General features: G+C 39.3%; 1 protein-coding gene across 2 annotated transcripts in view; it reads left to right on the top strand.

Moving 5' to 3' along the window:
* Window positions 1–13046, top strand: part of LAMA2 (laminin subunit alpha 2) — a 623525-nt gene that overhangs the window by 606987 nt on the left and 3492 nt on the right. For both annotated transcript variants that reach the window (XM_068551053.1, XM_068551052.1), the window contains 3 exons: window positions 825–980; window positions 9605–9758; window positions 12227–12357. In XM_068551053.1, coding sequence (XP_068407154.1) covers window positions 825–980; window positions 9605–9758; window positions 12227–12357 — 441 coding nt within the window. The remainder of the gene's footprint in view (window positions 1–824; window positions 981–9604; window positions 9759–12226; window positions 12358–13046) is intronic.

Here is a 13046-nt window from a genome sequence, read left to right as displayed (position 1 = left end):
TAAGTAGCCAAATTAAGGAGGGATTTTTATCCTTGCAGGTTTTTAGAAAATTATTTCCGAAACCAGAATAGATCAGTGTAAAATAAGGTCTTAAATTACTCTAATCCTGATGTAGGTTCATTTTTAAACCATTATTGTACTCCAGCATTTCACAGGGTTACATTCTCCTTTTCCTAAATTCAGACTCAAGGATTTTATGCTCAAGCTAGTCTCCACACTTTTTATTTCACTCTGCCCCAGAAAATAATTCAATCCACTGCTGTCATTTCAGCCCAGTCAGCCTTCCATCTTCCTCCCTGACTTTGTACTAATCAGCTGCTGCAGAAATGGCAGTGCAGCCCGGATGCACTGCATTCCTGCAATTCTGCACGAGAAGTGCCTCTTAAGCAGAGAGATGTAGCATCTCTGAAATTGTGCTGGGAAGACCAGGCTTTGCTCAATCAAACCAATGAACTTTTGAAATTGGGCATGAATTTTGCAACCCACTTAATTCATGACAGGGCTCTCAATCTGCAAGTTTCCTTACAACAAGCATACCTCTTGATACAGATACTCACTTGGCAACTATAGAAGAGTCTTCAATCTAAAACTCACCCAGGAAGATTTTCTCCTCTTTTGGAGATGGTACTAATGGAAAAGACAGACTTTGAGACATTCTGTAAACAGATTTAATTTCACTTATATTATGGGTTTAGCAAATACTAGGCACTCAGTAAGTTGTTTCACTTTTTCCTAAGGAATATCCTAAAAGTTCTTATGTTTTATACTCTGCATATTTGAAATTTATCTATGATTGGTGTTAATGACTCCTCTTCTTTTGGTAGATTAAGATTATTCGAATTAAGCAAGAAGGAATTATTTATGTAGACGGTGCCTCCAACAGAACCATCAGTCCCAAGAAAGCTGATATTCTGGATGTTGTGGGAATGCTGTATATTGGCGGGCTACCCATTAACTACACTACCCGAAGAATTGGTCCAGTAAGTGTCTAATTTGTTTCTCTGTGGCCTAAATAGCTGCCTGAGTCATGAATGTATTTTGAATGATTAGGTCACATTGGCCCATGACCAATTATAGATGAATAGGAAATCATCTTTTCTGAGAAGTGACAAATTTTCTAGACAGATCTGACTATGAGAGGCAATATTACAAAACAGAGTGTGGACCCTGGAGCCAGACCCCCTTGGTTTGAATACGTGCTTAACTGTTAAGTAGCTGTGTGATCTTGAGCAAGCTACTTAATTTTTCTTTGACAAAGTTCCTTCTTCTGTAAACTAGGTTAGTAATAATAATACCAAACAAGCAAGGTTGCTGGAAAGATTAAATGAGGTAACATATTTAAAGTGCTTGGAAAAATAACAAGTATATAGAAAGCACTGTTTTCGAACCAAGATGGCAGAGTAGAAGGACGTGCTCTCACTGCCTCTTGCTAGAACACCAGAATCACAACTAGCTGCTGGTCAATCATCGACAGGAAGACACTGGAACTCACCAAAAAAGATACCCCACATCCAAAGACAAAGGAGAAGCCACAATGAGACGGTAGGAGTGGCGCAATCAGAGTAAAATCACATCCCATAACTGGTGGGTGGGTGACTCACAGACTGGAGAACACTTATACCACAGAAGTCCACCACTGGAGTGAAGGTTCTGAGCCCCACGTCAGGCTTCCCAACCTGGGGGTCCGGCAACGGGACGAGGAATTCCTAGAGAATCAGACTTTGAAGCCTAGTGGGAATTGATTGCAGGACTTCCACAGGACTGTGGGAAACAGAGACTCCACGCTTGGAGGGCACACACAAAGTAGTGTGCGCATCAGGACCCAGGGGAAGGAGCAGTGACCCCGGGGGAGACTGAACCAGACCTACCTGCTAGTGTTGGAGGGTCTCCTGCAGAGGCGGGGATGGGGGGGGGCGCTGTGGCTCACCATGGGGACAAGGACACTGGCAGCAGAAGTTCTGGGAAGTACTCCTTGGCGTGAGCCCTCCCAGAGTCTGTCATTAGCCCCACCAAAGAGCCCAGGTAGGCTCCGGTGTTGGGTTGCCTCAGGCAAAACAACCAACAGGGAGGGAACACAGCCCCACCCATCAGCAGTCAAACAGATTAAAGTTTTACTGAGCTCTGCCCACGAGAGCAACAGTCAGCTCTACCCACCACCAGTCCCTCCCATCAAGCCTCTTAGATAGCCTCATCCACCAGAGGGCAGACAGCAGAAGCAAGAAGAACTACAATCCTGCAGCCTGTGGAACAAAAACCACATTCACAGAAAGACAGACGAGAGGAAAAGGCAGAAGGCTATATACCAGATGAAGGAAAAAGATAAAACGCCAGAAAAACAACTAAATGAAGTGGAGATAGGCAACCTTCCAGAAAAAGAATTCAGACTAATGATAGTGAAGATGATCCAGGACCTCGGAAAAAGAATGGAGGCAAAGATCGAGAAGATGCAAGAAATGTTTAACAAAGACCTAGAAGAATTAAAGAACAAACAAACAGAGATGAACAATACAATAACTGAAATGAAAACTACACTAGAAGGAATCAATAGCAGAATAAATGAGGCAGAAGAAAGCATAAGTGACCTGGAAGACAGAATGGTGGAATTCACTGCTGCAGAACAGACTGAAGAAAAAAGAATGAAAAGAAATGAAGACAGCCTAAGAGACCTCTGGGACAACATTAAACGCAACAACATTCGCATTATAGGGGTCCCAGAAGGAGAAGAGAGAGAGAAAGGACCAGAGAAAATATTTGAAGAGATTGTAGTCAAAAACTTCCCTAACATGGGAAAGGAAATAGCCACCCAAGTCCAGGAAGCGCAGAGAGTCCCATACAGGATAAACCCAAGGAGAAACACGCCGAGACACATAGTAATCAAAGTGGCAAAAATTAAAGACAAAGAAAAATTGTTGAAAGCAGCAAGGGAAAAACGACAAATAACATACAAGGGAACTCCCATAAGGTTAACAGCTGATTTCTCAGCAGAAACCCTACAAGCCAGAAGGGAGCGGCATGATATACTTAAAGTGGTGAAAGGGAAGAACCTACAACCAAGATTACTGTACCCGGCAAGGATCTCATTTAGATTTGATGGAGAAACCAAAAGCTTTACAGACAAGCAAAAGCTAAGAGAATTCAGAACCACAAAACCAGCTCTACAACAAATGCTAAAGGAACTTTTCTAAGTGGGAAACACAAGAGAAGAAAAGGACCTACAAAAACAAACCCAAAACAATTCAGAAAGTGGTCATAGGAACATACATATCGATAATTACCTTAAACGTGAATGGATTAAATGCTCCAACCAAGAGACACAGGCTTGCTGAATGGATACAACAACAAGACCCATATACATGCTGTCTACAAGAGACCCACTTCAGACCTAGGGACACATTCAGACTGAAAGTCAGGGGATGGAAAAAGATATTCCATGCAAATGGAAATCAAAAGAAAGCTGGAGTAGCTATACTCATATCAGATAAAAGAGACTTTAAAATAAAGAATGTTACAAGAGACAAGGAAGGACACTACATAATGATCCAGGGATCAATCCAAGAAGAAGATATAACAATTATAAATATATATGCACCCAACATAGGAGCACCTCAATACATAAGGCAACTGTTAACAGCTATAAAAGAAGAAATCGACAGTAACACAATAATAGTGGGGGACTTTAACACCTCACTTACACCAATGGACAGATCATCCAAAAGGAAAGTAAATAAGGAAACAGAAGCTTTAAATGATACAATAGACCAGATAGATTTAATTGATATTTATAGGACATTCCATCCAAAAACAGCAGATTACACTTTCTTCTCAAGTGCGCACAGAACATTCTCCAGGATAGATCACATCTTGGGCCACAAATCAAGCCTCAGTAAATTTATGAAAATTGAAATCATATCAAGCATCTTTTCTGACCACAACGCTATGAGATTAGAAATGAATTACAGGGAAAAAAACATAAAAAACACAAACACATGGAGGCTAAACAATACGTTACTAAATAACCAAGAGATCACTGAAGAAATCAAAGAGGAAATCAAAAAATACGTTGAGACCAATGACAATGAAAACACGACGATCCAAAACCTATGGGATGCAGCAAAAGCAGTTCTAAGAGGGAAGTTTATAGCTATACAAGCCTACCTCAAGAAAGAAGAAAAATCTCAAGTAAACAATCTAACCTGACACCTAAAGGAACTAGAGAAAGAAGAACAAACAAATCCCCAAGTTAGCAGAAGGAAAGAAATCATAAAGATCAGAGCGGAAATAAATGAAATAGAAACAAAGAAAACAATAGCAAAGATCAATAAAACTAAAAGCTGGTTCTTTGAGAAGATAAACAAAATTGATAAGCCATTAGCCAGACTCATCAAGAAAAAGAGGGAGAGGACTCAAATCAATAAAATTAGAAATGAAAAAGGAGAAGTTACAACAGACACCGCAGAAATACAAAGCATCCTAAGAGACTACTACAAGCAACTCTATGCCAATAAAACGGACAACCTGGAAGAAATGGACAAATTCTGAGAAAGGTATAACCTTCCAAGACTAAACCAGGAAGAAACAGAAAATATGAACAAACAAATCACAAGGAATGAAATTGAAACTGTGATTAAAAATCTTCCAACAAACAAAAGTCCAGGACCAGATGGCTTCACAGGTGAATCCTATCAAACATTTAGAGAAGAGCTAACACCCATCCTTCTCAAACTCTTCCAAAAAATTGCAGAGGAAGGAACACTCCCAAACTCATTCTATCAGGCCACCATCACCCTGATACCAAAACCAGACAAAGACACTGCAAAAAAAGAAAATTAGAGACCAATATCACTGATGAATATAGATGCAAAAATCCTCAACAAAATACTAGCAAACAGAATCCAACAACACATTAAAAGGATCATACACCACAATCAAGTGGGATTTATCCCAGAGATGGAAGGATTCTTCAATATACACAAATCAATCAATGTGATACACCATATTAACAAATTGAAGAATAAAAACCATATGATCATCTCAATAGATGCAGAAAAAGCTTTTGACAAAATTCAACACCCATTTATGATAAAAACTCTCCAGAAAGTGGGCATAGAGGGAACCTACCTCAACATAATAAAGGCCATATACGACAAACCCACAGCAAACATCATTCTCAATGGTGAAAACCTGAAAGCATTTCCTCTAAGATCAGGAACAAGACAAGGATGTCCACTCTCACCACTATTATTCAACATAGTTATGGAAGTCCTAGCCATGGCAATCACAGAAGAAAAAGAACTAAAAGGAATCCAAATCGGAAAAGAAGAAGTAAAACTGTCACTGTTTGCAGATGACATGATACTATACATAGAGAATCCTAAAACTGCCACCAGAAAACTACTAGAGCTAATCAATGAATTTGGTAAAGTAGCAGGACACAAAATTAATGCACAGAAATCTCTTGCATTCTTATACACTAATGATGAAAAATCTGAAAGAGAAATTATGGAAACACTCCCATTTACCATTGCAACAAAAAGAATAAAATACCTAGGAATAAACCTACCTAGGGAGACAAAAGACCTGTATGCAGAAAACTATAAGACACTGATGAAAGAAATTAAAGATGATACCAACAGATGGAGAGATATACCATGTTCTTGGATTGGAAGAATCAATATTGTGAAGATGACTGTACTACCCAAAGCAATCTACAGATTCAATACAATCCCTATCAAATTACCAATGGCATTTTTTACAGAATTAGAACAAATCATCTTAAAATTTGTATGGAGACACAAAAGACCCCGAATAGCCAAAGCAGTCTTGAGGGAAAAAAATGGAGCTGGAGGAATCAGACTCCCTGACTTCAGACTATACTACAAAGCTACAGTAATCAAGACAATATGGTACTGGCACAAAAACAGAAACATAGATCAATGGAACAAGATAGAAAGCCCAGAGATAAACCCATGCACCTATGGTCAACTAATCTATGACAAAGGAGGCAAAGATATACAATGGAGAAGACAGTCTCTTCAATAAGTGGTGCTGGGAAAACTGGACAGCTACATTTAAAAGAATGAAATTAGAATACTCCCTAACACCATACACAAAAATAAACTCAAAATGGATTCGAGACCTAAATGTAAGACCGGACACTGTAAAACTCTTAGAGGAAAACATAGGAAGAACACTCTTTGACATAAATCACAGCAAGATCTTTTTTGATCCACCTCCTAGAGTAATGGAAATAAAAACAAAAATAAACAAATGGGACCTAATGAAACTTCAAAGCTTTTGCACAGCAAAGGAAACCATAAACAAGACGAAAAGACAACCCTCAGAATGGGAGAAAATATTTGCAAATGAATCAATGGACAAAGGATTAATCTTCAAAATATATAAACAGCTCATTCAGCTCAATATTAAAGAAACAAACAACCCAATCCACAAATGGGCAGAAGACCTAAATAGACATTTCTCCAAAGAAGACATACAGATGGCCAAGAAGCACATGAAAAGCTGCTCAACATCACTAATTATTAGAGAAATGCAAATCAAAACTACAATGAGGTATCACCTCACCTGAGTTAGAATGGGCATCATCAGAAAATCTACAAACAACAAATGCTGGAGAGGGTGTGGAGAAAAGGGAACCCTCTTGCACTGTTGATGGGAATGTAAATTGATACAGCCACTATGGAGAACAATATGGTGGTTCCTTAAAAAACTAAAAATAGAATTACCATATGATCCAGCAATCCCACTGCTGGGCATATACCCAGAGAAAACCGTAATTCAAAAAGACACATGCACCCCAATATTCATTGCAGCACTATTTACAATAGCCAGGTCATGGAAGCAACCTAAATGCCCATCGACAGACGAATGGATAAAGAAGATGTGGTACATATATACAGTGGAATATTAGCCATAAAAAGAACGAAATTGAGTCATTTGTTGAGACGTGGATGGATCTAGAGACTGTCATACAGAGTGAAGTAAGTCAGAAAGAGAAAAACAAATATCGTATATTAACACATGTATGTGGAACCTAGAAAAATGGTACAGATGAACCGGTTTGCAGGGCAGAAGTTGAGACACAGATGTAGAGAACAAACGTATGGACACCAAGGGGGGAAAACTGCAGTGGGGTGGGGATGGTGGTGTGCTGAATTGGGCGATTGGGATTGACATGTATACAGTGATGATTAAAAAATAATAATAAATAAATAAATAAATAAATAAATAAATAAAAACAAGTTACTACTGTACAGCACAGGGCACTATATTCAGTATCCTGTGATACACCATCATGGAAAAGAATATGAAAAAGAATGTATATATATGTATAACTGAATCACTTTGCTGTCCAGCAAAAATTAACACATTGTAAATCAACTATACTTCAATAAAAAAAAAATAAAAAATTGTCTCAAAAAAAAAGAAAAAGCACTAAGACAACAAGGAAGATGATAATGATGATATTGATGGTATTGTTTCAGGACTAGAGATTTAGCAAATATTGAGAGATGCAGTATCTAGAGCAGTGGTCCCCAACCTTTTTGGCACCAGGGACCCGTTTTGTGGAAGACAGTTTTCCCACAGACCCGGTGCGGGGAGGTGGAGTGGCACAGGGTGGTTTTGGGATGATTCAAGTGCATTACATTTATTGTGCACTTTATTTCTATTATTGTTACATTGTAATATATAATGAAATAATTATACAACTCACCATAATGCAGAATCAGTGGGAGCCCTGAGCTTGTTTTCCTGCAACTAGATGGTCCCGTCTGGGGGTGACGGGAGACAGTGACACCCGAAGTGTGTTGCTTATGTCCAGTCTACTCTGTAAGATGCGGCTTAATTGTCACTTGCCACTCACTGATAGGGCTTTGATATGAGTCTGCAAGCAATTGATTTATTATGGTCTCTGTGCAGTCACACCTCTCTGCTAATGATAATCTGTGTTTGCAGCCGCTCCCCAGCGCTAGCATCTCTGCCTCAGCTCCACCTCAGATCATCAGGCATTAGATTCTCATAAGGAGCGTGCAACCCAGATCCCCTGCATGTGCAGTTCGGTAGGGTTCACACTCCTGTGAGAATCTAATGCCGCCACTGATGTGACAGGAGGCGGAGCTCAGGCAGAAATGCAAGCGATGGGGAGCGGCTGTAAATACAGATGAAGCTTCACTCACTCTCCCACCCCTCACCTCCTGCTGTGCAGCCCAGTTCCTAACAGGCCATGGACCAGTACCGTGGGGATTGGGGATCCCTGATCTAGAGTACTGTTATCCAATACTGGAGTCAGAATTTAAAGTCCTCACAAATCTTGTAAATCAGTATTCACAAAATAATTTTTTGTCAGACCATGTGTCCTGGTTGGCTTTGGAAAGCATTCTTTTAAGAAGCACAGGGGATTAGTGTTTTTAGAAAATGCACTACACACAAGTGTGATTCATTTCTATGCTCAAATTAGAACACGTGATGATGTAGAGTTGTTCTTCATCAAAGACAATTGTTCATGATGGATACAATTCTCAGTATTTGGCTCCTCTTGTGGATGATCAGTATTACTTCCCCTTCATAGCTATTGGCTATGCTACACAGGCCAATCAAAATGAGAGTCTCTGAACAGAGAGTGGCAAGAGTGATTAACGTGCATGCCTTAACCCAGATGAAATATAATGAAGCAGAGTATGATTGATTTATTTCTAAAGTCCCTAAACTTTGAATGTTTCATGCAAGCTTTCAAGTTTCATGTGTATGTGCATTTTCTTAGGAAAGTATCCACTGCTTTCCTTAGATTTTCATAAGGAAGAAGCACTGAACCAAACCTAATTATCTTTTCAAGTAGAATTTGAACATAGATTGTGAAAAAAATGTATATATAGTAAGGTTAATAAACTGTTACTAGAAACATGAAATAGAAGCATAAGAGACTAATTAAAAGTTACAATTTCCATAGGGGGCCCAGAGTTCTGTCAAACCAGTGGTCCCACTAGAGACGTAGTGTGCAGTATTTAGAATATCAAAACAATCATATTCCAGGCTAGATACATCCTAGTTCAGTGGTCCCCAACCTTTTTGGCACCAGGGACCAGTTTCGTGGAAGACAATTTTTCCACAGACCGTGGGGCAGGGGAGATGGTTTGGGGATGATTCAAGAGCACTACATTTATTGTGCACTTTATTTCTATTATTATTACATTGTAATATATAATGAAATAATTATACAACTCACCATAATGCTGACAGGAGGCGGAGCTCAGGTGAATGTGAGCGATGTGGAACAGCTGTAAATACAGATGAAGCTTCGCTCGTTCACCCGCCCCTCATCTCCTGCTGCGCCGCCCGGTTCCTAACAGGCCAGTCCACCGCCCGGGGGATGGGGACCACTGTCTTAGCTGCGAAGCACAACACCGGATTCTCTGCACCTGTGCTCTGAAGCCTGGGGTGATGGTGCCGATCTGGGCAGTTCTGGAGATGTCCTAGGACAATCGGCAGATGTTTATACACACAGAACACCCTACCAATGATTGCATTCCACATAAAGGCAAACTTCTGGTAAAACCCGATATGTGTTTCTTCTGACCTGAATATTTAGGTGACCTACAGCATCGATGGCTGCATCAGGAATCTTCAGATGGCAGAAGCCCCTGCTGATCTTGAACAGCCAACCTCCAGCTACCGTGTCGGGACGTGTTTTGCAAATGCTCAGAAAGGAGCATATTTTGATGGAACGGGTTTTGCCAAAGCAGGTGAGGTGCTTCCATGTCCTTTCTGTTGAATATTAACTAAGTCCAAATATTGACTTCTTGTTTGTGTGGGAAAATAAAAGTCCCTGGGGTCTGAAACTAGCATCCTTTGTTTAAACCAGAAATAAAAACTTTTAGAAGTAATAAAAAATGCCTCTTAAAGATTAATGTGTCCGATTCTGATAAGAACTCATAGAAGAAATAAAGTAAAAGGCTATTTGGCGAGTTTATTCCATCTCCTTCCCTGGAGATCGATAATAGCAAAATAAATGTAATTCTGCAAGAAGGTTCATAGTTTATATTATGTAATGTATCTACTTTCCATATTTCCCCATCCACCTTTCTTTCTGGAGATGAGATAGCATTTTCCTTTCTTCCTCTGTTCAATTCCTTGCAAGTTTCCATTTCATACTCTCCCCTCACACACACAATGCACACATACTGGTGCCCATTTCTTGCTGATGGTAATGATGACTGGCACCTTTCCCTGACTTTCTTTAAGTATCTCCCCCGTTCCAGTGAGCATTTTCAGTGCAGGTCTGGATCACTGACAGTGAGTGTACAATTTGGAAAGAAAAATACGAAACAACTTGTACATAAAAACAAAAAAATCTGACATTAACATACTTTTAAGATAGAATCAGTCCTATGGTTACCATAGGAACATGCATTTGCTCGTTAGAAAAAAATTAATGAGTACATGATATGTAGAAGTTAACATGGGAAACAGAAGTAAATAAGATGTCATCTCCTTCCTTCAAGAACATGCTATCGATAGATAAGATTCTTTATGCTCAGAAATCACAAGAAGACAAGTAAAAAATAACTAGAAACTGTAGAAGACACACAAGCAAGGTTCTGTGGATATTTTAAGGAAACATTAATTTGGGGAAATCAGGAAGGGTTTTATGGAGGAATTGACATTTGAGGTAGGTTTAAAAGATGAGTTGAACACACATGCAAAGGTTGGAGACGGAAGAGCAGGGCCCTCCAACAGGGGATACGTGGGAAATTTCCCCTGTGCAGAAGCAGAAAACAGAGAAACACAGGATATGTTAAATATTGAAATGTTGGAGGTTATGTTGAACCCCAAATTCCATGTTCTGTGAAAGCCCAAAGCTTTTCTCAAGTTTTCTGCAAATTCAGATAGCTGGCATTAGCTTCGTCAAATTGATGGCAAGCTTCAGCTTCAACTTCTGCAGTTAACAGATTAACTTACCATCCTGCCTGGGCTCTTTTGGTTCGAGATCAAACTGGACCAGAAAATTAGCCACTTCCCCAGTTTCCAATAGCTCCTGCCATCACCTCAACACACAGTGTAATACAATCTATGTAAGACTTGGGTGGTCAGAGGAGGTTACATTACTGGAAAATATACAACTTCAATTTAAACCTTTGACACCTTTGTCCTTAAAAGCTTTCCAGGTACCCAGTTTCTGGGGGTTTAATAGCTTCTTCACTCCCCCTATCCTCTGCTGAATGGCTTCATGTTATTTCTCTCTTTTCCTTATCCTCCTTTCAGGAACAGAAACAAAATCATCGTTTTATTTTGCAGAAAACTCCAGCTTCTTCTACCCTTTATTCTTAAAATCTGCCCTAAGCCCGTCTTTGTCCATTCAAACTCATCAAGGTTCTCGGTAGAAAAAAAAAAAGTCTTTCACATAACAGCGGCCTCCCTTCATTGGAGATAGTTGTGGTTACACATAGCATTTATTTCTTGCTTAATAAATAGGAGACCTGGAAAAAATTTCTATGAGTTTTCCTCTAATATTTCATGCAGGTCTAGACTAGCCTGATCTTAATGGAGCACTTTGTTTCTAAGAAGCATGTCTTAAATACTTGCTATAAGATTAAGTAAACCAATGAATCAAATATGGAAAATTATAGAGAAAAGACTTAACTTGATGAACTAGAAAAGTCGATTTATGTCCCAGAATCTTATCCTTCAAAATTGTATTTGTAATTCCTTTCTTTATAAATAAAATGTTTGGGGATATTTGAGCCCTTTCAGATCATCGTGGTACCATTTAGAGTGCCCCAGTAAAATTTTACTGAAGAATCATTGAAATGCTTGACTTCATCCAGCAGCAAGACTTCTGACAAGCACACCTGGCTGTGAGATTCTTTGAGTCAATCTTAGTCTGTGTTCATTCATTCATTCATTCATTCATTCAACAAATATATATTCAACCTCCACCATGTGTCAGATACTTTGGTAAGCCCAAGAATAAAATGGTGAGCAATATAGACAAAGTCCTTGCCCTCACAGAATTTATATTCTAGGAAAGAAGGCAGCCAAGAAAATAAGCAATAACTATAAATGGTGGAGGTGTAGGCCATATGAAAGTCTGGCACTTATAGTTGTCTAACACATGAATTGAAAGCTAATAAAACCATTGCATTGTACAAATTTGAATTAACAATTCCTAAACTCTAATCCACAATTTTTTAAAAATGTTTTCATTTTACAGTTGATGGGTTCAAAGTAGGATTGGACCTTCTTGTAGAATTTGAATTCCGCACAACTAGAACCACTGGAGTTCTTCTGGGAATCAGCAGCCAGAAAATGGATGGAATGGGTATTGAAATGATTGCTGAAAAGGTGGGCATCAGCTGTCTAAATATTTCTGCTCTCTTCACGATATTGTCGTTTCCATGTAGAAAGCTCTATTTTTTTTTTAACATCTTTATTGGAGTATAATTGCTTTACAATGTTGTGTTAGTTTCTGCTTTATAACAAAGTGAGTCAGCTATGTGTATACATATATCCCCATATCTCCTCCCTCTTGCGTCTCTCTCCCACTCTCCCTATCCCACCCCTCTAGGTGGTCACAAAGCACCGAGCTGATCTCCCTGTGCTATGCGGCTGCTTCCCACTAGCTATCTATCTTACATTTGGTAGTGTATACATGTCAATGCTACTCTCACTTCGTCCCAGCTTACCCTTCCCCCTCCCCGTGTCCTCAAGTCCATTCTCTACGTCTGCTCTGTTTTGAAGCCTTGCTCTTGTCTTTGTTGGGAGAAAGCTAGATTGTATCTTTTCATCCTTCTGGATTATCTCAATTCTTGTGTGTTTTCAACACACTTATTCGTAGACCAGTGTAAACTTTAAATGTGCTAATTCTACGGTAAGCCAACTGTGCTAATAATGGCCTAAAGTGGTTTTGGATCTCAAGCTAGTTACTATGTGGCTAAAAGTAAAGTTATTCTCCTCTTTATGAATCCATGCTCTATGAAACTATCAATTCCAGTGGGAAAAAAAGGGCTTAGGTTGTCTAAAATCAGTCTTTG

Source organism: Eschrichtius robustus, chromosome 9 (genome assembly GCF_028021215.1).
Source record: "Eschrichtius robustus isolate mEscRob2 chromosome 9, mEscRob2.pri, whole genome shotgun sequence".
NCBI classification, from domain to species: Eukaryota; Metazoa; Chordata; class Mammalia; order Artiodactyla; family Eschrichtiidae; genus Eschrichtius; species Eschrichtius robustus.
The sequence above is the reverse complement of the archived record's forward strand: the minus strand, read 5'-3'. Positions and strand labels throughout refer to the sequence as shown.